At 41.0% G+C, this 23,847-nt stretch overlaps 1 protein-coding gene across 1 annotated transcript; it reads right to left on the bottom strand.

The window, feature by feature from the left end:
• Positions 1 to 18,686: 18,686 nt before the first annotated feature.
• On the bottom strand, positions 18,687 to 21,959 carry LOC139698719 (flavin reductase (NADPH)). The gene is made up of 5 exons (XM_071597610.1): positions 21,737 to 21,959; positions 21,459 to 21,623; positions 21,193 to 21,282; positions 20,975 to 21,106; positions 18,687 to 19,942 (listed from the first exon to the last, which is right to left on the bottom strand). The coding sequence occupies exons 1-5, from the start codon at positions 21,807 to 21,809 to the stop codon at positions 19,791 to 19,793; spliced, it is 612 nt and encodes a 203-aa protein (XP_071453711.1). The 5' UTR covers positions 21,810 to 21,959; the 3' UTR covers positions 18,687 to 19,790.
• Positions 21,960 to 23,847: the final 1,888 nt, after the last annotated feature.

Here is a 23,847-nt window from a genome sequence, read left to right as displayed (position 1 = left end):
ATCGTTTGGTGCGTTTGTGGTTTTGTTGTAGACGCTCTGGAAAAAATGGTTTAAAATATTTGCCTTTTTCACGCTATCTGTAATGATTTCTCCATTTTCCGTCTTCAAAGAGTGAACAGTGGGACGTTTACCCTGTATTTCCCTAACATAGGACCAGAATGACTTTGGATTTTCCTCAAGATATTCGCTTAGCATTTTAGATTTAAAAGAGTGTAGTGCTGTGCGCATAATACTTTTCGTCTTACTACGACATTCTTTTAGTAGCTGTTTGGTTGTATTCACAAAACTTATATCGTCACTTTTTAAACTCTTTTTGAAATTTGACTGTAGCTTTCTTTGCCTTCTTAATGCCGATCTGACTTCCCCGTTGTACCATCTAGGTTCCTTACTGTCGCATTTGAGTTTGGACGGGATGTACGTCTTTATTCCTTCGCGTAAAATATTTAAGAAATAATTCCAAGTGTTCTCTGTATTTGTTGTCAGTGTTTTTGTCTTGTATTCCGGTAATTTTATCTTTAAATATTCTCTTAGTCCGTTAAAATTTGCCTTGTTGTATAGGTATATTTTACGCTTTTCTTTGTTTATTTTGACGAACTTAGTTTTTAACTCCACAAGAATAGCCTTATGGTCACTGATTCCGTCTATTATTTCAATGTTAGTAATGATTTCGGGCATAGAAGTCGCAAAGATGTCTAGTATGCTTTGGCCCCGTGTTGGTGATTTAACTATTTGTTCTAAGGAGTGTTTTGTGAATATATGAAGGAGTTCTTGGCATGAATCTCTGTTTTTGGCAGATTTTCCCACGCAGTAGTTTTCCCAGTCAATTGACGGTAGATTTGTGTCACCAGCGATTATAGTAATACTGTTGCTTTGTCTGCTGCTGATAGTGGATATTTGTTCGTCGAGCTTGTGTAGGACATCTGTGTTAGAATCTGGGGGTCTATAAAATGAACACACGTATAGGCTTCTGCCGTTGTAGTCCTTAATGTTGCACCAAACGCTTTCTATGTCATCTACGTCGCATTCATATCGTTGGCTACTAAGATGTGACTTTACTGCAATGAATACTCCCCCACCCAACCTATTTGGTCTGTCCCTTCTGTAAATTGTGAAGCCGTTTGGAAAAACCTCATTGTTTGCTATATCTCCCGTGAGCCAACTTTCTGTTCCAACTACTATGTCTGCGTTTGTACTGACAAAAATATGTTCAATATCCGATATTTTGTTTCTAATGCTACGGCAATTTAATGTTATAATTTTAATATGGCTAATAACTTCTTGTTTTTCGGTTTTATGTACGCTAACAAAACTGTTTTGAGACGATTCGTGGTGAACAGAGACAAAAGAATTACATTCACTTGCATTGCTATCTGTTATGTATGTAGAGGCACCAATTTTATTAAATTTACGTGGGTTATATGTTGTTTTAACGCAAGTGCTTGTTTGTTCAATATTTTTGGGGATTTGAGAGGCATTACCTGAACTGAATTGACAAAAAGCGCTGGATTCTACTTTATTTTTCCCAATATATGACCTACGCTCTTGCCTACCAGCTATGCTAAACCCTCGACACGTGTTCGTGTAACCTACGCGCTACCAACTGCGATGCCTCGGCAGTATAATGGACCCCGGAGCGATTAAGGGGTACCCGACACGATGAGAGGACGGGCCTCAGATCAACGAAGTCCGCTCCGATTCCCCGGCAAAATCCCAGCAATCTCTCATTTAAACCCTCAATGCGGCTCCAAACGAGCCTTCCGCGGTCTGAACGCGGCACAATACTACATATACTTAATTTAATTGGGACCTTAAACTCTGCCTCGACTCGTTTCACCTCCGAGTGCATCTCCTTAAAGGAGCGCAGGATCTCTTCAGATCCACGTTCCGAGGCGTCGTTTGTCCCGACATGAGCCACAATGCGTAGCTTGGAGCAGCCCGTATTACTGACGGCCGCCTTCACCGCCAGCGTCGCCTGGGGTACCCCGCCGCCCGGTATACACCAGGACGACAAGAATCCAACACCTCCCTCCTGTTGGACTCTGCGGCGCAGCGGGTTCATTATACGCCGGACATTTGAACTACCTAATATAACGGTTCCCTCCCTCCCCGACCGCTGATGCCTTACCCTAGGCAGTGCCCTCGGAGTAGGGATAGGGGCTGCAGGTACGGTGGTGCTGTCATCCGACAGCACCTGGTACCTGTTGGAGACGGGGATGGTATCTGCCTCCGCAGAGTCCAATCCTCGCCGCAGCGTTACCTTCCCCTTGCCCCGAGAGACGACCCTCCAATCGTCCGACCTACGGACGTGAGACACTCCCTCGTTGAGAGATGGGACACGGGGTAGGTCTCTAATCGCCCAGCCACGTGTTGCATTCGGACGAATCCGTGCACCCCTATGGGCGTGGCGGGTTTTCGAATTCCCACCCTGAGCACCATCTCTCCCGAGGGGAGCCCTCCGGCCGGCGATCTCCGATCGAAGCTCCCGCACCATTCTCTCCAGCATGACGATACGGGCCCTTAAAGCCGCGCATTCGCCAGTGCCTTCGAGCATAGCAACAGGGGACCTGGATGAAGCCATCCTAATTTAATTACCAAGTTCCCAACAAAAGCTAACCTGTATACACTATGCTAAAATTTCTAGAAGGGGTTAGCTAACTTTAGCTCAAACAATAAGTTACGATTTGGAATTGAATATGAAGCCTAAGTGGAAAAAACGATGTTTGAGTAAGGTCTGGTTTTCAGAGGACCAAAAGAAAGAAAAAGGAAAGCACTCACCGGTCACCAATCAGAGTCGAAGGACAAAAACCACCACAATCCACTAAATAAATTACTACTACCACACACAGGTTGACAAACCACACACAAAACGAAAACTATATAAACGAAGCAACGTATACGTTGACACTACACTGCACTTCACTAAAACCAAAAGCACCAAGAATCGAGGTGGCAGGCAGGTAGTCTCTGGTGGGTCAAACCGGTTACCAGGAGCGCTCAGTAGGCAGGTCCGCTCAGGTTGAGGGCTAGAGAGAGAATGTATGAGTTTTTCATGTAATAAAAGTCAGAATCAATTCATCGCTCCAAAAAAGTACACTTAATGCGCTCTCCCCCGTGGATATTAGTTATCGGGACATATACGGAAACTTTTCTTTTGATTTTCATGACATTCAAGGTAAAGACATTACTTTTGAATCACGTGGATTTTGCGGGGAAAGAATGAGTGAGGAAAATTCTTGCTTGGAGTTGGCTCTTTTGTAAGTTGGAAGCAAAGATTGTTGTAGGCTCAGGGTGAGAGAAGTCTCTCATGTGGGGCACGACCTTGCAAAGCGAAGCCTCCTCCAAATGGAAATTAGGAAAGGTGAGCAGGTTTGACGGGGCAAAGCACTGCACTAGAGTGGGTGTCATGGGATCATTTTCCCATTCTCTGCCCTCCCAGACAAACGGCAAACATAACAAGGTCAGGCAACGTGTGTCATCGGTCCTAGGCGTTTACCTTAGCTCCGTACTCACAGATGCTGCCTCTGGGCAATGCTGATGGCTTTCATGCAAATCTGCTGGATCACATTCGACGAGCGGGCGGTGTCAGTATCTGGAGTACATGGCAAAAGTGTTTTTTCTGATAGGCAATGGTCTAATATGACATCCTTTGATCACATTTACTCTTCTGTTCCTCGGGTTGAGGAAGTTGAAATAAATTCACAGTCAAAGCTTTTCACCTGAAATTTTCATTACAGGTGCCCTTCCTTTGACCAAAAAAGGGTTAAATCTACGTACTAAAATTCACGGAAAACTTTGATTCCGTACCAAATTCGACCTTTAGGTTGTTTTTATTAACTTTATTAAATCCTTAAATTTATCTGAGGTTTCCTTAAGTTATCCCTGCTCCTTTACATTGCGTCACGCTTATAACTTAAGAGTTGAACGCGATAGAGAGCTAAAGAAAGAGCAATTTTTACCGTTAGGTCGACATTGTTGTCTAAGGTGAAATACCGTTCTTGTGATCTATCTATTTTCCTCTTCCTGCGATGTCCGGAACCTGAATCCCCTGAAATATTCTATCAAGGTTGGCGGTTAACCGAGCTCTCCCCAAGTGAGAGAATCTGAGGTGGTTCGAACCATCGCAGCAAACATTCCCATTGCCCTTAACTGAAATCCACTTTGGAAATTGCATTCTGTCTGTCTTCTAGAATCACTTCCACCCCCACCCCTCCCACCTCACACCCCTTCCGGCCGCCTGACTCGAACACCCCACGAAGTGCTCCGAGGACTTGTCGAAAAGTGATGACTTGGCTAAGGTTTCTATATCAACACCAAAAACCCAGGTTTCGTCGCCTGTGACATTGGTTTTTAAGAAGTTTTGGTCGTCGTATGAACGATCGATCAGTTCCTGGCTGATGTCTCGACAAATTTCAAGAAATTGCGGGAGATGCCGCAACAGTAACTTTTAACGGAGTCATCCGCAAATATGTATTTCAATGCAACAATTTCAGAGCTTAAAAATAATTCACCTTGACCGGGATTCGAACCCAGATTTCTTGATGTACGAGGACGCCTCGATAGCTTTACTGTCTAAAGCACTCGGCCAGACATCGAGGGATCCGGGTTCGAGTACCGGTCAAGGCGAATGATTTTCACAGTCTGAAATTGTTGCATCGATGTCCAGACGTTTTTTGCCTCCGTTCATCCGTAAAACCCGCGGCACAAATTCGGACGCGACGCGCTGTATGCCTAAAATGTCTGCCAAAATAGTGAAAAACGGTTCAAAACTAACGTTAACTTCATTGGAAATCTCCCTGACAGCTAATCTACAGTTTTCACGCACTAATTAATTCACACTGTTAGCGTGGTGGGCGTCGTTTGCTGACGTCTATTGTCGTCCACTTCCCAGTCCCTCATCGATCGAGGTTTTTCCAGACTGGAAGTGGTTGCACATCTAAAACACTGCGCCCGACTTTTAGATTCATTGCTGAATGCTTCTTGAATTATTGCATAAGTTTCAATTGCACTTTTCCCGAGGTCACAACATTATTTAATGCGCACGCGCTACTTCTCCAACACCTTCATTCTCACCGACACAAGAATTATTACAGCAAGCTTGTGCAAGCTCAAACAAGAATCGCTGTTGTGCGGAGACAAGTCGAAATAGAAGCTCAAAAGGTGTGTTTCGCAATTTTCTGAGCCGCGTGCGTGACCTCGGCATTCATATCCCCGCGAAGTACGTACATTCAAGGTCCATCCCTAAGGTAGAAGGCCTGGGTCGATTCCAAAAACATTATTACCAAAATTGACACATTCACTCAAAAGTCCTCGATATTAGCACCCTTGTGCGTCCACACGCCGCTGTCAAATTGGTTTTCCACGCCACGCACGCCTTCTGGAAGACGGCGTCCGGAATGCTGCCACGTTTCTTCGCCACGGCCTGTTGTAACGCTTCCACCGAACCGTAGTGACGTTCTTACAGCACGGATTTGAAGCGGGGTAAGAGGAAGAAGTCTTGTGGGGCATTGTCTGAAAAATAGGGATCCCCACTCACGTGGTCCATAAGCTTTTGGCAGATCCGCGCGTCTCCTTTTGTTCGTCTGAGAACATTCGCGACACCAACTTCGCAGACAACTTTCTTATATCCATGTTTTCGGCCACAAGTCGATGCACATTAATTTTAGGGATTCCACGTTCATCAGAAACCATGCGAACACTTAATCTACGATCCCTGTTCAACAATCCCTTTTCACTCTTGCAATGATTTTCGTCACTTTTTGAGGTCGAAGGGCGTCCTGTACGTTCGGTGTCTTCAACTTATTCTCTGCCCAACTTGTGCCCCTCAAAAACACACCCGATCTACCCATGGCGTTATCACCATTAGCTGTCTTCAGCATACCATAAGTCTCTTTCTCGATTTTGCTTAGTTTTACGCAAAATTTGATGGCATAGCGCTCTTCCAATAACTGGTTCATGACGTAGCATTAATAGGCCACGTTTAGAGGTTTCGCAAACGAACAATTCGCACTCCGAAAAGGATGGGAGCCAACTACAACCAACCTCCAGCCTGAGGCTCCCCTCCCTCGAACCCGGCCAGAGAAACCGCCGTCTGTCCGTCCGTATATCCAGGAAAATATGTCATACTACTTTTAGGACAGATCTTGTATAGACGACGCAATACATCGACGTCCGCGTCACCACCCACGCCCCCCGCGTCACTCCGACCGAGCCCCGCCTCCTTGACCCCGCCGATCAGTGTCGGCCTCGCGCGTGCTGGCGTGATCATGGTGCTCCGTCGCCTCGGGAGGGGAAGGGGGGACGAGACCGGGCAAGGCCTTGCGTCACACCGGCGTTTCAATCGGACGTCTGCCCACCCGATTGCTTTCGGCTCCGAAGTGCGCTTCGAAAAACTCCTGCGTGGCCTGAGGCGGATCCGGGCACCGACGGTCCTCTTCCTCCCGTCGGCTGCCTCCGGCGCTCCGCTCGATAATGTTTGCCAACAAATGCGGTTCTTTTTACCCGATACCTTTTTTCGTGATAGGCTGGCTTGCGTGCTGAATTCAATTCCGGTCCTGGTTCAATCTTCAACACTCGTTTTGTCTTGCATAAGTAGGTCAAAGGTGAGTTTCATTCCAAAAGTTTAGATTAAAATAACGGTGAAATTTTAAGTTCTACATTCCTGCACGCAAAAATTAAGACTTTAGATTATATCCTCCATATTCGTCCGATGAAGCTCATTAAGGAGCATTATTTCTAAACTTAGTAGCGAATCCAAAATATTAGAGGAGCTAGACTGGGAATCTCTGAATGGAGCGAAGGTTAAATCATATATTAAATCTCTTGCATAAATTGGAAGGATGCCTCTCCAGCAGTAATGTTGAAAATTTATCACTAACCCCATCTTACTACGGTAGGAAAGATCATGTCATTAAAATTAGAGAGATTAAGTGTGGTACAGATAGCTTTAAGATGTCATTTTTCCCACGAACGATAAGGGATCAGAAGAACATTGCCCAACAGCGGTAGGGTCATATTCGGGTCAAAATTAGTCTGGAGTGTATTCATTCCCCCCATGCAGGACACTAAAATATCAAAATATTTGTGTACCCACGCATAGCTCAAATCCTTTTTCATTCAGGACTGTTCAGTCCAACTGTTAAATTATTTGTGCATAGATTTTCTTCTTTCAAAGTACTTTTAAAAAAGGTGTCATTTCCAAGAATAAATACATATAGTGAATCAAATATATTAAAAGTTTTGAATTCGTTAGTGATAGGCAGTCGAAAATTTCAAATCAGCACGTGAGGTACCAAAATGTACATCCAAGCGTCTCTCCAAGTTGGATCTCCCAAGTCCTAGCTCTTCTCGGAGAGGTCGGAGAAAATTCCCATCCCAATCATATTCCCGTAACAGCGTTAATTTCCACGTCGCTTCCAAGACGTAGTTACTTGAGATTTCTCCCATCTTGGGAGTTGAGGATTTGTAAGGAGAGATGGATGTCAGACAGAAGAGGCAATTTTGAGATAAGCCATGCGACATTTTAATCTATTTGAATGAAGATTATATTATAACCTATTCCTCTCAAGAGAGAATGCTTCCAAGAAACGAAACAAGCTGCTTTGAAGGATACGAAGTGAAAGCTACATTAACGATTTGCAATTAAATTGTCCACGGAGCGAAAGAAACTTCACCCCGCGTCTTATCTTAGCGTCAAAAAGACGCCACGAGCATGCCATAACATCATTATCCATTAATATTGTCTCGGCGAATCTCTTACTCGATGAAGTGCCAGTTAATGAAATCATTTCATATTTGTCATTCCATGAAATGCGAATTATGAGTTGATAATTAACCACTTTACCACAACCGCATTCGTCCTTTCATCGGGAACATTCAATTTCCAGAAAATGATGTCGAAATTCGGCTCAGCTCATCCGTCATCTCTCTTTCCACTCTCAATTCCGCGGAGGAAATCGATGACATGAAATATTTCAAGAAAATATGTCCATAAATTCATTTGGATTGTAGCTTTGTTAAGACGTAACGTTTGAGGAGAGAAGATGAGAGTTTCAAGGGCTTGTGAAATCTGTTTCTACTAACACATTTGGTATATCGTATATGAGCTTCTCCTAAAGAGATACAACAAAGAAATGTTTAAAGGTTTTTCAAAAAAATTTAACACTCAATTTACTCCTATTTTGGCCGAAGAAAAGTCCCTCAAACGGTTTGAACAAACTCATAAGCATGGAAGGTGAACACGCGGGAAAATTGAGGTAGGTAGAAACATTGGTTATACAGTACGTGGTCTCTTCAAAAGGCTCCCGAACACTCTGAAATTGTTGCATTGCCTTCAACTACTTTGTTGATATCTTGTTTTGTGATTAGTTACGGCCGTTAACTTGAAGGGGTGTTCGTGGAGTGCGGCGAAAAATTGGATCCGCTGAAATTAGCTCTTTAAAGGAACTGCGTTGTGAAATTCTGCGTGAAACAATACAAATCCTTCATTGCAACTTTTGAGTTGATTACCAAGGCTTAATGCTCTCTCAAACTCGATGATGTACCTTCTGGAGTATCGTAAAAAAGTTAATTTTTTATGAAAATGCAAAATACAAATATTGGCATCTTAACAGCCCAATAATAGCTCTCTTAACTCAAAGGCACGTTCACGAAATATCAAAAACGTGAAATTTTCGTAAAAATGGCGAATACCCTCCCCCCCTATGGCATCTAAGCCGTCCAAATATGGATGGCTCTTTCAAATCACATTCGGTCAAAGGCACGTGCAATGTCAAGGAAGGAGGGGAAGAAGCACTTGGTGAGTGGTGGACGTGTGAATTCGAAAGCCCATTTGTTCTCGTCTCATAATTTTGTTTTTAGAGGAATGTTCATCCAAAAGTTTGAGGATAATTTTCTCGAAAAGTTTTAATAAGTTAGAGAGGAGATTAATCGGGCGGCTGTTACCGGGAACTGTGGCGTCTTTCCCTGATTTTTGGAGGAGGGCGACATTTCCTGTCTTTCTGGAAGCTGCACGCACGCAAACGCACACGTGCACGCGTTATCGATACAAAAATGTTCAGATAATCGAAAAAATGACGATGCGCGTTATGCAATGAAAATTGAAAAAATCCAATCATGGACGTATTTTTACACACACTGTATATAATTTTTACGCGCATATATATATATATATATATATATATATATATATATATATATATATATATACTACCTTGATCAAAAAGTTCCCGGAATAACCACCGTGTGGCGCTCCCATCGTTCCGATTTGAGTTCTGTTTTTTTTGTTAAATTGGTACATCTGTTGTTGATATTCCCTTTAAATCTTAGTGTCATAACTTGACATTTGCAAAAGTTACGTAGCCAAGAGTACATCTATCTCTGTGTGTGTTGGCGATTTTTTACAATTGCAGAAATGGATTTAAATTTGCAACAACGAACTTGTATTAAATTTTGCGTAAAAAACGGATTTAGTGGCGCACGGACGTTGGAAATGTTGGAAAAGTGTTTCGGCAACGATTCTCTAAAAAAAACGGTCGTTTACCAGTGGCACGAGCGGTTCAGAAGTGGTCGTGAGTCAATCGAAGATGATGAACGCAGTGGCAGACCATCGACATCGAAAGTCGGTGAAAAAATTGATAAAGTAAAAGAAATGTTGGTCAATAACCGCAAATTAACCATCAGAGAAATAGCGGAGGACTTGAACATTGCCTATGGATCCGCCCAAGACATTGTGGTTAATGATTTGGGTTTCCGTCGTGTAGCAGCAAAGTTGGTGCCAAAAGACCTCAATTTCATGCAAAAAAGAGACCGTGTTGACGTCGCAAAAGACATGATTTGCGAGGCTGAATCCGATCCCACATTCATCAAAAGGATCATTACTGGAGACGAGACGTGGGTTTATGAGTACGACACGCAATCCAGACATCAGGCAAGTGAATGGCGTTCACCAAATGAGCCGAGACCAAAAAAACCACGTCGTTTTCAGTCAAAAAAGAAGGCAATGCTGACGGTTTTCATGGATTACAACGGTGTAGTGCATCATGAATTTTTGCCAGAAGGCCAGACAGTAAACAAAGAGTATTATTTGGGCGTTATGAGACGTTTGCGTGAAGCAATTCGCCGAAAGAGACCAGAAATGTGGGCAGAAAACTCGTGGATTTTGCACCATGATAACGCACCGTCGCACAGTGCTATCATTATTCGTAATTTTTTGACGAAAAATGCAACAAATACCATCCAACAGCCACCGAATTCACCTGATTTGGCTCCCTGTGAATTCTTTCTGTTCAATCGAGTTAAAAAACCATTACGGGGAACGCGTTTTAGCAGCCGAGAGGAAGTAATGGAAAAATCGCAGGAAGCACTGATGGACATACCGAAAACCGAATATAAAAAATGTTTCGAGGATTGGATCAAGCGCTGGCATAAGTGTGTTGCAGTCGATGGGGATTACTTTGAAGGGGACAATATAGATTTAGATGAATAAACTTGTATTTTTAATTTTTTGAATAAATTCCGGGAACTTTTTGATCAAGGTAGTATATATATATATATATATATATATATATATATATATATATATATATATATACGTATATATATATGTATATATATATATATACATACATATATATATACATATATATATACATATATATATATACCCGGGACCCTCCGGTCAGTAGTCCACCGCGACCCATATATAAGTGATTTTTCGGGTACCAGATCTTCCTGGGAAACCATAACCGGCACAAGGAAAGGAACTGGCCCCCCACCCTGATGTGTGAAATCCACACGCCGTCGGGCTTAGCACTGGGTGAACTCTACCATCACCTACCAAACCGACCCTTGGTTTGATTACTGTTTATATAGATTCGCGGCATCTATACACGTTCGAGATAACTATGAAGCCCTGGCGCGTGGTATCTATACAAATTCACGAGAACTACTAAGTTCTGGGTGCGCGTTATCGATGGGAAAATACGGTATATCTGGGTCGTGTCATGGTGGATTGTAAATGATCAGCTTGAATTTCTGATGTACAAGATGGGTCAATGATAAGTTCGTTGTTAAGACGTTTACCCCAGCGTGACCCACCGAAATCGGCCTTACTAGCCACACTAGTATCGGCCTCAATAGCGGCGTGACCCTCCGGTGGGTCACGCTGCCGTAAGTCCCGTATTAGATATTTGAAGGTAGCCGTTGGATGATAAGCCATATTGAAGTGTCCCCCGCCAGATAAATAGTTATGTTTCGTCGGAATTTGTCAGATTTTGGATTTTCGCCCAATAATTTCAATGCTACGAAACAAAGAAGTTAAATTAGTTCAGTTTTGGGATTCATTCATTTCCACGAGGGTAATTATGTATTTTATATGGTAGGCAGTAACAAAAGAGCAAAATCACATTAAGGTTTTTTTTTAATTTGTTTTCCGGGTAAAATAAAATTAAGTACACTAATTATTAAAAATTCCAGACAAAATACTAGTTTATTACCAGTATTTTGCCTGGAATGTTTTGAAAACTGGTATCCCACGCCAGGGAATCATGTTCCTATTATCAATGACCACCTCTTTTGCAGGTTTTTAAAATTCTCATTTATTTTCTAATGAATAGAGCTAATCTTATGCAAACGATCTTCAGCATCGCACTTCATTATTATCACTAAAGTGCCAATATGTTAGAATGGCAAGGAAGCATTCCAGAGGCATTATTTTTTCTACTGGTGTGTTAATGTACATTTGACCAATACAGATGAATTACAAGCAACACCCATGTTTAGTAAAATACCCATGAATTTATTCATCACTCCCAGGGTAACTGATGCCAAAAACTTTCCGATGGCTTCAGAAAGAGCATCCTTCTTTTTTAGGGTCCAGATTTATAATTTCTTCGGCATATTTGTCCATTTATTTATTATTTCATCTCGTCATTTGACAATGGATGTGTCATATAAAATATAGAAAAATGTATACATGGTTATAATAAAAGATAAATGGTTACAGCTTGTCATGTCCTGATGCAAAATACTCATTCATGTCATAAGAGCAACTCTTGATTAAAAAAGATTTTAATCTTAAATTAAACATCTGGAATGAGTTGCTATCTTTGATGCCTGCTGGTAAATGAATATAAATTTCAAATCCCAGCTTAAAGGAGTCCTATTTGAAACAGATAATTGAAACGCTGTATTACGTGCTCCTTCTTCCTTTGTTTTGTGGCATAATCATTGATACTTTCATGTTTTCTTGAACATGCGCGATACACAAGTAAGATTTCAAGATTTATGTAATGAGGTCAACATGATTCTCTTTTTGTAATTTTGGCCATATATCTGATAACTCTTTTTTGAATGATGAATACTTTCTCAGCACCCATTGCAGATCCCCAAAAGATAATGCAATAGCACACTATAGAGTGCTATAACCAAAGTAGGCTGTTTTCAAAAACTGCTGCATCTAACACCTTTGCTAGGTTTCTTAGGGCATAGGAAATTCTGGAAAGTTTTCTGCATAAGTGCCCAATACGTTCATTCTAGTTTATGCTTTCATCAACTATAAAAACCTAAAATGTTGGAACTGCTAATTTTCTTCAGAATATTGTCTTAGATATAAATATCCATTCCAGGGGTTTTTTTCTTAAATTGTAAATAATTTGTTGTTTCAAAATTCACTGTAAGCTCCTTTCTTGTGGACCAGTCTCCTAATTGAGCCATTAAACATTATACTCAAGCAATGAGTTTTACTTTTATTGATGAAACGACCTGAAGCAGATCTGGCGCCTCCTCCCTCTTGGAAACCATGTGGTGCTGAATTACTTGAAACTTTTTCAAAAATATATCAGTCTTTCTTTCATAAAGTGTTCAATAATTTTTGAGAAACTAGGCAGCAGTGAAATTGACCCATGATTTCCAACATTCTCCAGGTCTCCCTTATTAATTTAACAATAAATCTCAGAGGCTTAATTTTAGATATTTTCAGCAGATCTGGGAACTCTCCCTTCGTAAAAGATTCACTTATCATATGAACAAATACTTTGCAAATTACACTTGCACATTTTTTAATCTCCATGACTGGAATATTGTCAATCCCCACTGATTGCTTATTTTGAGACTACATGCAACATCCATTATTTCCTTTTATGAGAAATGGGAAAACAGTAATAGAGGTGGATACATGATACTTACATTAAAAATCTGTCAGTTTATTTGTTGTTCGTTTCTTTTACCACATAGTCCAACATATTGTTGGAAATAAACAACTTAGGGCAAGTAGACTAGAGCAGTCATTTTCCGACACTAACAACTCTATAACACGGCAGTCTCCTAGTTGGGAATATTGATTAGTTACTGGACCCCAAGGAGACTGAGATACTTATTTAGTTTGATCACTAGAAGAATACAATGTCCCCAAACCCAAATTACTTCATTCGGATTCAGAAGAATAAAGAATACCCGTGCATGCCTCGATCAATACAAATAACTTGGCTGGTTGAGATAGTCTTCCAAGTCCTCCTCAATAAGTTAACTCATTCAAGTTGGATTCCTCTGCCTCTTTACCTTCAAAATCAAGAATAAAGCAACGGTGTGATACAGGTTAGAGCAGAGTAAAATATCTCCCAATAATTCCAGAGAGGTCATAACACTTGATACACAACACCAAAAAAGCTATTTGAAAATCAACAAAATTTCAATGTTCTCTTACAACTCAATTTGTTTTTTCTCTGATGAAGGAAAGCGACGAATATCTTTCAAACTTCAAAATTCATTTTACTGTTCAATTCCAATACCCTTCCATAATTATCTCCCATCAGACACTCACACTTCTATCACGGTATCTTCACGTTATCATGGTATATCTTAGTAGCCCTAATAAACCTTTTCAAAATGATATATATGCATTTGGTAAACTTTCATTTTTCAAGGCAGTTTTGCAATTGCGCGAATTCAATAAAAAGTTCATTTTAACTTTTTTGGTTCAATTAAACAAATTATCCATTATCCTCCAGATAACACGACGATTGGTGGGTTGGGGATCACTTCTTAGTGATTTGGAGATGTTCCAAAGGGAGTTGCCTTAAAAAGGATAGGAAGGAGGAGAAGCCTGGATAGAATAGCAAAGAGGATATAGCATATATAGGATAGGTTGGCGTGGCCTAGAGGATAAGGGAAGTCATTTTATCTCGGAGTCACGGATTATTTCTTTTTCAACCATAACTGCAAGTTTGCTTTGTTCTTTTTTGCACGCTATTTACAGCAAGCACCATTGTGGACTCCTTGATGTGCAGCAGAAGGGGACCAGGATTGCTCTTTCTTTGAGACTGGTGGGTTTCAGTCACTTAGTGCTCCATCTCTGCAACGGCATTGGCTGTGGCTTCGGCACGTCCCGAGCTTCAGAGCGGAAGGGGAACAGAGTGGTGTCAGGGAAGACAGGATGGCAGACAAGGGTATCAGGAAACCGATGCCAAATAATGATATCTCGTCAGAGGGAGGGAGGGATCTATGGGGATTATAGGGGAAGACGAAAGAGTGGAGGAAGGTGATCAGAGGAGAAAGTATGAAGGCCAGATGGGTCCTGGATGAAAGGTCGGTGGAAGGAGAGGTGAAGTCAATGACAAGAGCTGGAGAGATGATTCTTTGAATATCAAGTGGGTTCTGTAAGGGTGAGGAGGGGGATAGTTTTAGTGGCTACGAAGGGGTGAAGGGTTTTCCTGTTCACTGTAACTCTGGAGCAATTCCTTGACGTGTGTTGAGAGCTACCAACAAAGAGCTTGCTCTTTTGACCACGCATCAATTTAGACAAACCACACCTTTCCAATTGGAAAGATGTCCCTTTAGCAGGGGTGTTTAAAATGTATCATCACCCCATCATACAATGTAGGAGAGATCATGTCAATAAAATAGAGAGAGATTAAGCATGGAACAGACAGATTAAAGATATAACTTTTGACATGAATGACAAGGGATCAGAATAACCTTGTCCGACCATGGGAGGGTTAAAAATGATCGGGCCAAAATTAGTCTACTGTGTTCATGTTCACTCCCTGCCACACACCCTGGCAATGGCCAGCAGGGTACTAAAATAACCTTCATTTATTTTGTCCTGGATGATAAAGTGAAAAGATATTCATATTTCAATGTGTACCATGTAAAGAAATCCTGAGAGATTCGATGTTTTTAAGGACTGCGACTCATCCGAGAAGGGAGTGGGGAAGGTAGTGCTTTTCTAACATGGCTCCTCCATGAGAGTCCTGTCGAGGTGGTGAGTGGTATAGTGTCGAGCGTATAAGGTTATGGGTGCTTTTAAGTGAGTTTCTTGTAATTAGACAATGTCTACATGATTTTGTGAGACATAATGGAACAAATCAGGTTTTTCTTGCTGAGGATGATGTTACAATTCCAGGAGATTGTGTCCTTTGTGGTGGTGTCTGCCATGTTATATGTAGCTTTGAAGTAGCTGTTACTGGGGTTTGGTTGCTTTGTGACATGACTCCTTGGAACCATATCAAAAGTAGTTCCCAGGAGTCCAAGGAGACGGCAGGGTGTTGAGGGAAGGGCATAGAGTGTAAGGGAACATCCTTAAGGGGAAGAAAAGGACATTCAGTGGGTGAGCTAACAGAAGCAAAAGATTTCAGTGGGTTTGAGGGATATGCTTCAGTTGGCATATCAGGATGTTGTCAAGTGTAGAGGTTTTCTTTAGAATAAGCAAAGACTTCAGCTTCCCCGTGGACTCTGCCCCCTCCGTGGTTCGCGATTACCTCTCTGAATACAAGAAACCACTGCGGCAGAGTTTCATAATATCTGGCACAGGAGGAGCTCAGGCAATCAGTGCCACAATGCACGTGATTAGGTTGACAGAGACAGTGATTTCCACTGCATTCAATTCTTTGGCATTGGACAGGTTCCTTTGGACAATTATAACTATGCATTACTACTTTGAGACCTGAAAGGGAATGAATTTTTAGAAATGCCTATTATGTCAATATTATTGGAGAGTGCAACGCACAGCAGGCAATGGCCGAATATCTCATCGCTAGATTAATAATATTTTGTGGTCTTTCCTCGTTGGAGGGACAAGTGCATGTTAATTTTTGGACCGAGATTACCGGGAAGCCAAGCAATTTTAATTAATTCATCCAAAATGGTTTCATCCAGAGCTGAGGGAAAAATTCCTTTCCGAGATATTTCCCAAATTTCATTTTTAGGGAACTGGCAGGTGAGATAAGGGATACCGAATAGGTTGCAGATAATGGTTTCAACTGATTAGAAATCATCTCAGTTCGAACATATCATAATAGTTGAGTTTGAACCAGTGGAGTAGGGATGTTTGTGACTGCCATTCGGGCAGTTATTACAGCCAACTTTAAGATGCCTGGCGGGCAGAACTTCCGTTTTACGGCTGCTCCTTTCATTGTCCTGAGGCTCTGGAGGAGATATAGCCGCCCACCAACCTCTCCCATATTTTACCCAACAGTCATCCACCTCTGTCGTCATCCACTCCCCCGGTCCCCTCGTCCTCACTCTGACCATCTCGCCCTCCATGACCTCCTCCCCCCCACCATTACATCTTCCTGCAGACCCCTCCACGTCACCCCTCTCTCCATTATGCAAGCTAAGATAGCATTGTTCAAGTGCAAGTGGCATTTCAACATTGTCCAAACTGGCATTTAAACTCTCCAGATGAATTAGGGCCCCTGCCCAGGGGATTGCGAGAATTAAACTCACTCACTCGACATAATATAGAAGTAGTATTTAGAGGAGGTGACCAAAAGCTGAGGTCATTTGTGCCATAAGGGATGGACAGGCAAGGATGAAGGGTGGAGAGAAACCCAGTGTAGGCATTAGTTTACTCTTTACATATGGCACCAAGGGGTCCACAGCTTAATGTCCCATCCGACAGATGGCGTACTCACTCAAAGTGCCCTCCACAAAGCACCTCAAGTAGGGATCGAGATACCAATGAAAAATATTTGACACCGCTGGGATTCAAACCTGGGACTTCTTGCTGGGCAGCCAGTACAATAGTCACCGCACCATTTCGATCCCCTCAACATGATATGAATGGCTGATGACCTACACCCCCTGCCCCACGTCCTTGCGACAGCTTGTGGGACATTGCGTAGATGTACATGAATAGTGAATTAAACTCAATCAGCATGAGGTCTAAGACAAAATTCATGTGATTTCTGGGTTTCATTCCATCAGTATGATTAGGCCAACCAACCCTCCCGCACCACCGTTACACCAAATGGACTCGGTCTGATTGATTATCTTGAGGTGAGCCTGAAGCCCACACACATTCTGTAAGACAATTTGATGACCATTTGGTAAGCCTTTAGCATTACCTTTAAAATGTAACAAACAAGCAAAGTAACCTGAGTTATGAAGTCAAAATCATGTTATTTTGAATATAAGACTAATTTAAATTTAAATGCTTTAAAATTTAAGTTAACCCCGACTTGGATCTTGAAATGTTTTAGACAATGCCCCACCACACTTCTTCCTCTTCTGCCACCCCTCTTCCCCAAGCTGAAAGAAAGTCACCACGAATCGGTGGAAGCGTCACAGCAGGCCGTGAGAAGGGAGCTGACACTGATTCTGGGTGCCGCCTTCCAGGAGGTGTACGAGGCATGGAAAACCCACAGGCAGTGGTGCATTGGTGCACAACAGCGCTACTTGAGTGAATGTATCAATTCTGACAATAATTACTTTTAAATCTGACTTCGTTATAAGAGGAATTGAATTTGAAAATCTTTGTGCAAAATGTTTCCTGCATTTGTTCAATGTTGCCCAAAAACAAGTTTGAAAACATCAATGTTGGCACCGTTTTCAAAAAACTTGACAAATTTTGGGCACCAATTTGTCATTGGGGATGAGACATGGGCTCTCCACAACACAATGGAAATGAAATGGCAAACAAAGCAATGGGTGGAAGATGGCAGACCATCCCCAAAAAAGGCAAATTTGACATCATCTACCAGAAAGGTGATGGCCAGTTATTTTCTGGAATGCTAAATGGGTTCTCCCAACTGATTGCCCAGCAAGGGATAAAACAATAACAAATAGTGAATATTACATCTTCTGGACCAACTGAGTGAATAAATACGTCAGAGGAGACTCAAACTGTAGAGGGTGATATTCCACCAGGCAAATGCACTTGCCCACCGAGGTGCTCTGGAAATGGGGAAAGCCAAGGGTTTTAAGGTGCCAATTGATGGATTCCTATTCACCAGATTCGCCAACCTCTGCTGGGTTACAATTATTCTCACATGTCGTACATTTGTGTCTAGGAAAAGTTCTCAGAAGAGATTATGAGAGCCGAAGAAGTGTAACATGCATATCTTCCAGCATTGCGCTTCTCTGACGGAATCTATACGTTGAAAAACATTAGACAAACCGCATTGAATAAATGAAAAACTCCGATAGCCATAAACAGTTTACCTTTCAAAACGAAGTACAAATGGGATTAGTTGGCTGATGCCACAGTCAAAGGATGGGGTCAGTGGTACATGAGGAAAGGGATAAGAAAGGTGATTACGAATATGGCCACAAAGTAGCCCTTTTCCGCATACTGGAGGTGATTCGTCACTAAAACACAAGTTGGAGAGCTCATTTCTATCACAACCGCATGGATCTAAACAGGGACTACATTGAAATATAAGTGCATTTTTTAAACTAATAATGATTTATTTATTTAAAGAATTTGTTGGGGCGAGATTGAGACTTCATAGTCCCTTCTTCCACCACTCCCTTATCCATTAAAATGAAGACAATCGCAAACATCCATTCCCCAGGTGGAGGCAAAACCCACCAAGGCAGGACTCGAATCCGGTACCTCTGCATTGGCAGGCGAGGGCATTACCCCACCACCACCAGGGGCGAACGTATCGTCATTCATTCATTGCTCGGCTGAGAGAACTCTTCATCTTACCCTCCAAGCTGAGAAGCAACAGGTTCTGTTGAATGTTCCACTAAGTGTGCATAAAACGTAGCGGCGACAATTGTTTGCTGACTTGTGCGTTAAGTGTTGAATTCAGACCATCAGTTAAATGTGCACATAATCACAGATGAATATTCTCAACATTTAACTTCTACAAGCCACTTAATAAGCATACATCATCAGAGAAGTGCCAATCAAAAAGTATAGTGGGAACAAAGTGAACAAGAAATCCAGGAACAATGACATTTTCTCAATTGATATGGAATTTTTATCGTCCAGAAAAAAACATATTTTACAGCAAAATAATTTTATATCTGGCCCCTTTTTTTCCATGAATGTTGAAAATAAAACGTCGCCATAGTACTTCAGAAGGCAACCTACAAGTGCCATTCCAATGAACATCACAACTACACATGCAGAAATGATAACATTACAGTTTTAGATAAATTAGTTACAGCCAACACTACTTGTAATTACAGCAATTAATAGAATTTTTCACTGAGATTACACTGCATCGAAAATCTTTTAGCACCATGCAGTCCTCTTCTTCCCCATAGGTCTGTGAATACTGATAACATACTGTGCCAAACTTCAACAACAAGTGTTCGGCACAGTAGGAATCTGGCGATACCCAGTTTGTTGCTATGAAGTGTACCAATAAAAAAAGTAACAATACACACATTACATCACCACATTCATAGCAAAAGAACATATATTTTGTGGAAAAAGTAAATGATAATTTCAATTCTTACGGATGACAGGCACCCTTCGACTATAGTGTGAACATTATACACTCACTGATAAAGACTATACCTATTATTGCTAGTTGACTTGAGTTTTTGATACGGTCCAAGGTTTACTGGACTGGTTTTCCTATACCACAAACCTTCTGACAGTGCTCTGGCATACTCAAACATTTGATCAAAAAGTCTCCCAAGTCATACTTGGATATGACTCTGCCACCAGACTCATCATGCTTCACTTGATAATTATCCGTTCCTGGTTCATCTGTTTTAGAGTAAAAGCAATGGAATGCCATTGAAAAATTCATAAAAAACCAATGATACAAAAAATTACTAAAATTAAGCGAAGACAACACTAAATATAAAATACAAATTGTGTTGATTTTTACTTTCTGAAGTTTTTTTAGGAGCAATGTGCTTACAAAATTGAATTAAACATGAAGACGAGATCCCTTATGCCCTTCATTGCGCAATGACACAACACAGGTAACACTGAAAATATGCCGTCACCCAGCTAACATATAGCCATGGCAATAAATTGAAGCAGCAAATTCAAACCACTTGAATCTTTTCACAGGGTTGACCCGAGACTTCCAGTTCAACAGCGCCTCTCATCCCTGAATCTATATACCACCCAACAAAAAGCTATAGATAATACAAATTGAGGTTGAAAACTCTTGGAGATGAAACTATGCGAAGACTCAAATGGATATTAACACTATAATTCAATAATAATTCCTCAAAAATATTAAATTATCATTCTGAAAGTATCACATGTTCAATATAATTAATAATGTTCAGCGTTCTCATTAGTTCTTTTCTAAACAATCAGCAAAATATTTTTATAAAAAGTGAACTCATGAATGAATCAATTCATACCTCATGAACACAGATTGAGATAATTTTGAATATTATTATTGATATTATATCGTTTAAGCTACGTACTATCGATGGGCACAGGCTATAGAATGGTACAACGATGTATTTGTCACCTATTCTGTAAGAAAACACAACTTGACATCTGAGAAATCAGCAAACATTTGAATTCCACATACTTTCTTCTTCTATACTTGTAATTTTTGGACTGGCTGACCAACTGAAGCTTAATCATCAACAAATATAACTGATTTTATGAATTTGCCGATTTTCATTCCTATCTCCAGTTCTTCCCATGCCTCTTTGATGGATTAACAATGCATCTGCTCTCATTCCTCAAAACATTCTCCAATTACTCATATTAACAGGGAAATCAGAGCAAGCCATATATAGCGAAAGTAACTTGAACAAATAAATTTACCAGCTATGTGAGGCGGGAGGACGGCGACCCACTTCAAATTACTTGCTTTAACACAGTCAAACATTCTCTGGTGATCACTGTTAATGTCCTTGAAAATGGCTGGCACTTTTTCAGGTTCGTAGAATAAGAAGGCTATATATGGAGAAAAAACTTCTATTACTATTAATACTATAGAGCCATAATGAGAAAAGTATACTATCAGTTCCCAAATATCTTACCTGACAAGCAAACGGAAATGTTTTCGATATTCTGTAATTTCATTTGGGAAATAATATTTTTGGTGCCTTCCGACATCATTGTTGTAGGCCCTGCAATTTCGATAGTAGACCCAATAAATCATATTTAGTATTGCCAAAATGATATTAAAAATCAAAGTGCTGCGAGAAATGCCGAGAGTCACTTCAGCAGAACCATCCGTTGTTGATTTAAACCGATGACACTTTAAACCTACTCTTATCTCTTCGTAATAGTACATAACACTTACTGAGGTCATTTCTAGTTCCAAGAACGACGACGACAGCATCCTGACCTTCCAACGCACTCTTAACTTGTTCTTCACTGAGCACATCACCCTGCACAATTTCCACTTTGGATCGCAGATTATTCGGCATTTTGTTCGGATCACGAACAAAAGCTCGTACATTCAATTCTGCAATGTAAAAGTTCACAGTCGCACGATGGATTATCTCAAATAAAAATATACTATAGCAAACAAAGTTATAAATATACTTTATATTCTGATTCATTATAATGTAGTATTACCTCTTTTCAATGCAGCTTCAACTGCACACAATCCTGTGTTACCAGTAGCCCCAAATATTACCACAGACTTCATTTCACCAGAAAGTAATTGCACTTCAGAATATTTCACAAGGTACCTCTGCACAAAAAACTTGATAAGGGACACTTAATTCATTTAAACTCTACAACCGATAGTTAATATAACACACTACGAACTTGAAAACAGGTAAGCTTCGACTCGCGCTCAACAGGTTTACTTAAAAAACACAATCGTAATGCAAACATCCAAGGGCGGCCCACTCCCGTGTTAAGACCTTCAACTCTGTGTTCTTTGTGGAAACCCGCTCCAAGAGGGCGCTGTTTCACAGTGAAACCACGACTGAGTTACTTGCATCCATGGTGGTGGTGGCGTCACATCACTGCGGGGGGTTCAAATTCTGTCTTATGCATATTTTACGTATTTTGCTTGCCGTTTTCCATATAGTTTTCAATTTTTTCATTTATTTATCGCATTTCAATACCACGCCGAAACCCCGATATCATGGAAGGACTCAAGTGATGCTCACTGTAAAGAAAAACATCTAAATTGGCTTACATATATTTACTGAACGAAGAAACGCATAAAAGTTCAAGCCAAAAACCATAAATTATCAATTAAGAAATGCCCCTCACATTTAAATGCATATTTAGATATCAAACATTTACTCAAGGAATGCCAATTTTTTTTTACGTAAAACTAAAACCTTCCAAATATGCCTTATTTTCTATTAACAAAGTAAACTTTTCTACGTAACTTTCTCTATGCACAAAGTAAAAACAATTGCCTGCTTTAGAATTACGGCATTTTACAAGGAATTATGCACTTAAGAGATGTGTGTGTATAGTATATATATATATATATATATATATATATATATATATATATATATATATATATATATATATATATATATATATATATATATAAAACACAGATGTAGATTTTTAGAAGAGCGTTCCATTTCGAAGATATTATATATATATATACATACGAGGGTCATCCGGAAAGTAGTACCCGTTCGTGCCGCATGAAGTGCTGACGACGCGAGTAGCCGCTGGACGAGGTCAGATAGCTTCAGTGGCTTGTCTGCCTTCTCTGAGCCAAGTTGCGTGACGCTAGCATTGCCTGTGTTGTTTCTGTGATTGTTTACAATGTTTAAAAAAATTGAGAACGCCGCCAGTTGTGAAGTGAGGGCAGTGATTAAATTCCTCAATGCAGGAAACGTTCGCCCATGTGATATTCATCGCCAATTAAAGGAGGTGTATGGAGACAATGTAATGGACGAGTCGTCTGTTCGGCGGTGGTGTCGCAACTTCAACATGGGGAGGGGGAACACACACGACGATGAGCGTTCGGAGAGACCGTCTGTCATTACAGACCAACTGGTGAGCTCAGTTGACGAATTCGTGAGGAACGATCGGCGCGTCACAATTGATGACATCTGTGAGCATTTTCCCAATGTTTCTCGAACAATTGTTCATGAAATTGTTAAACACCATCTGCATTATGCAAAAATTTGTGCAAGATGGGTCCCTCGCGTATCTCAATGAGCTGGCGGCGAAGGACTATGCAGCAGGAATACAGAAACTTGTCACACGTTATGACAAATGCCTTAATTTGCTTGGAGATTATGTTGAGAAGTAGTTTAAAGTATCCTCTTTCAAATAAAATTTTTTATGTTTGTTAATATTTACTTTTGTGTCTTTATTTCACGAACGGGTACTACTTTCCGGATGACCCTCGTATATATACAGGGTTCTTCCGGAAAATAGCGTAGTTCCCATTTTATTGGGATTGTACAAGCATTTATGATGTCCTAACGTCCCCCGCCACGCGCCCTTGCTGCGGTTTGCACGGTATTGTGCAGGGTTCGTCCGGAAAATAAGTGTACTGAGCTCAGGAAAAAAAATTTATTACACTTTTACATATCTTAAGCTAATATTCCTCAAAATAGGACCCTTGTGAGTCGATACACTTGTTCCAGCGGCGTTCCCATTCCTGGAACGCTCCCGCCAAGGCATCATCGGGAACCTCTCGAAGACACGTCGTCACGGCCTCTTTGACGGCGTCCATAGTCCCGTATCGCGTTCCT

The sequence above is a fragment of the Hetaerina americana genome, unplaced genomic scaffold (assembly GCF_022747635.1).
Source record: "Hetaerina americana unplaced genomic scaffold, ioHetAmer1.1.p SCAF_9, whole genome shotgun sequence".
Classification (NCBI taxonomy): domain Eukaryota; kingdom Metazoa; phylum Arthropoda; class Insecta; order Odonata; family Calopterygidae; genus Hetaerina; species Hetaerina americana.
Note: the sequence above shows the minus strand (reverse complement) of the source record. Positions and strands in the feature narration are given on the sequence as shown.

What these genes read in the sequence shown, in the direction of transcription:
- LOC139698719 (XM_071597610.1), bottom strand. Translation starts at nt 21,809, where the DNA reads ATGAAGTCTGTGGTAATATTTGGGGCTACTGGTAACACAGGATTGTGT. An exon ending in TGAAGCTGCATTGAAAAGAG is followed by an intron (nt 21,624 to 21,736) that starts GTAATACTACAT and finishes TTTACATTGCAG; the next exon opens with AATTGAATGTACGAGCTTTT. An exon ending in CCTCCCGCCTCACATAGCTG is followed by an intron (nt 19,943 to 20,974) that starts GTAAATTTATTT and finishes ACTCTAAAACAG; the next exon opens with ATGAACCAGGAACGGATAAT.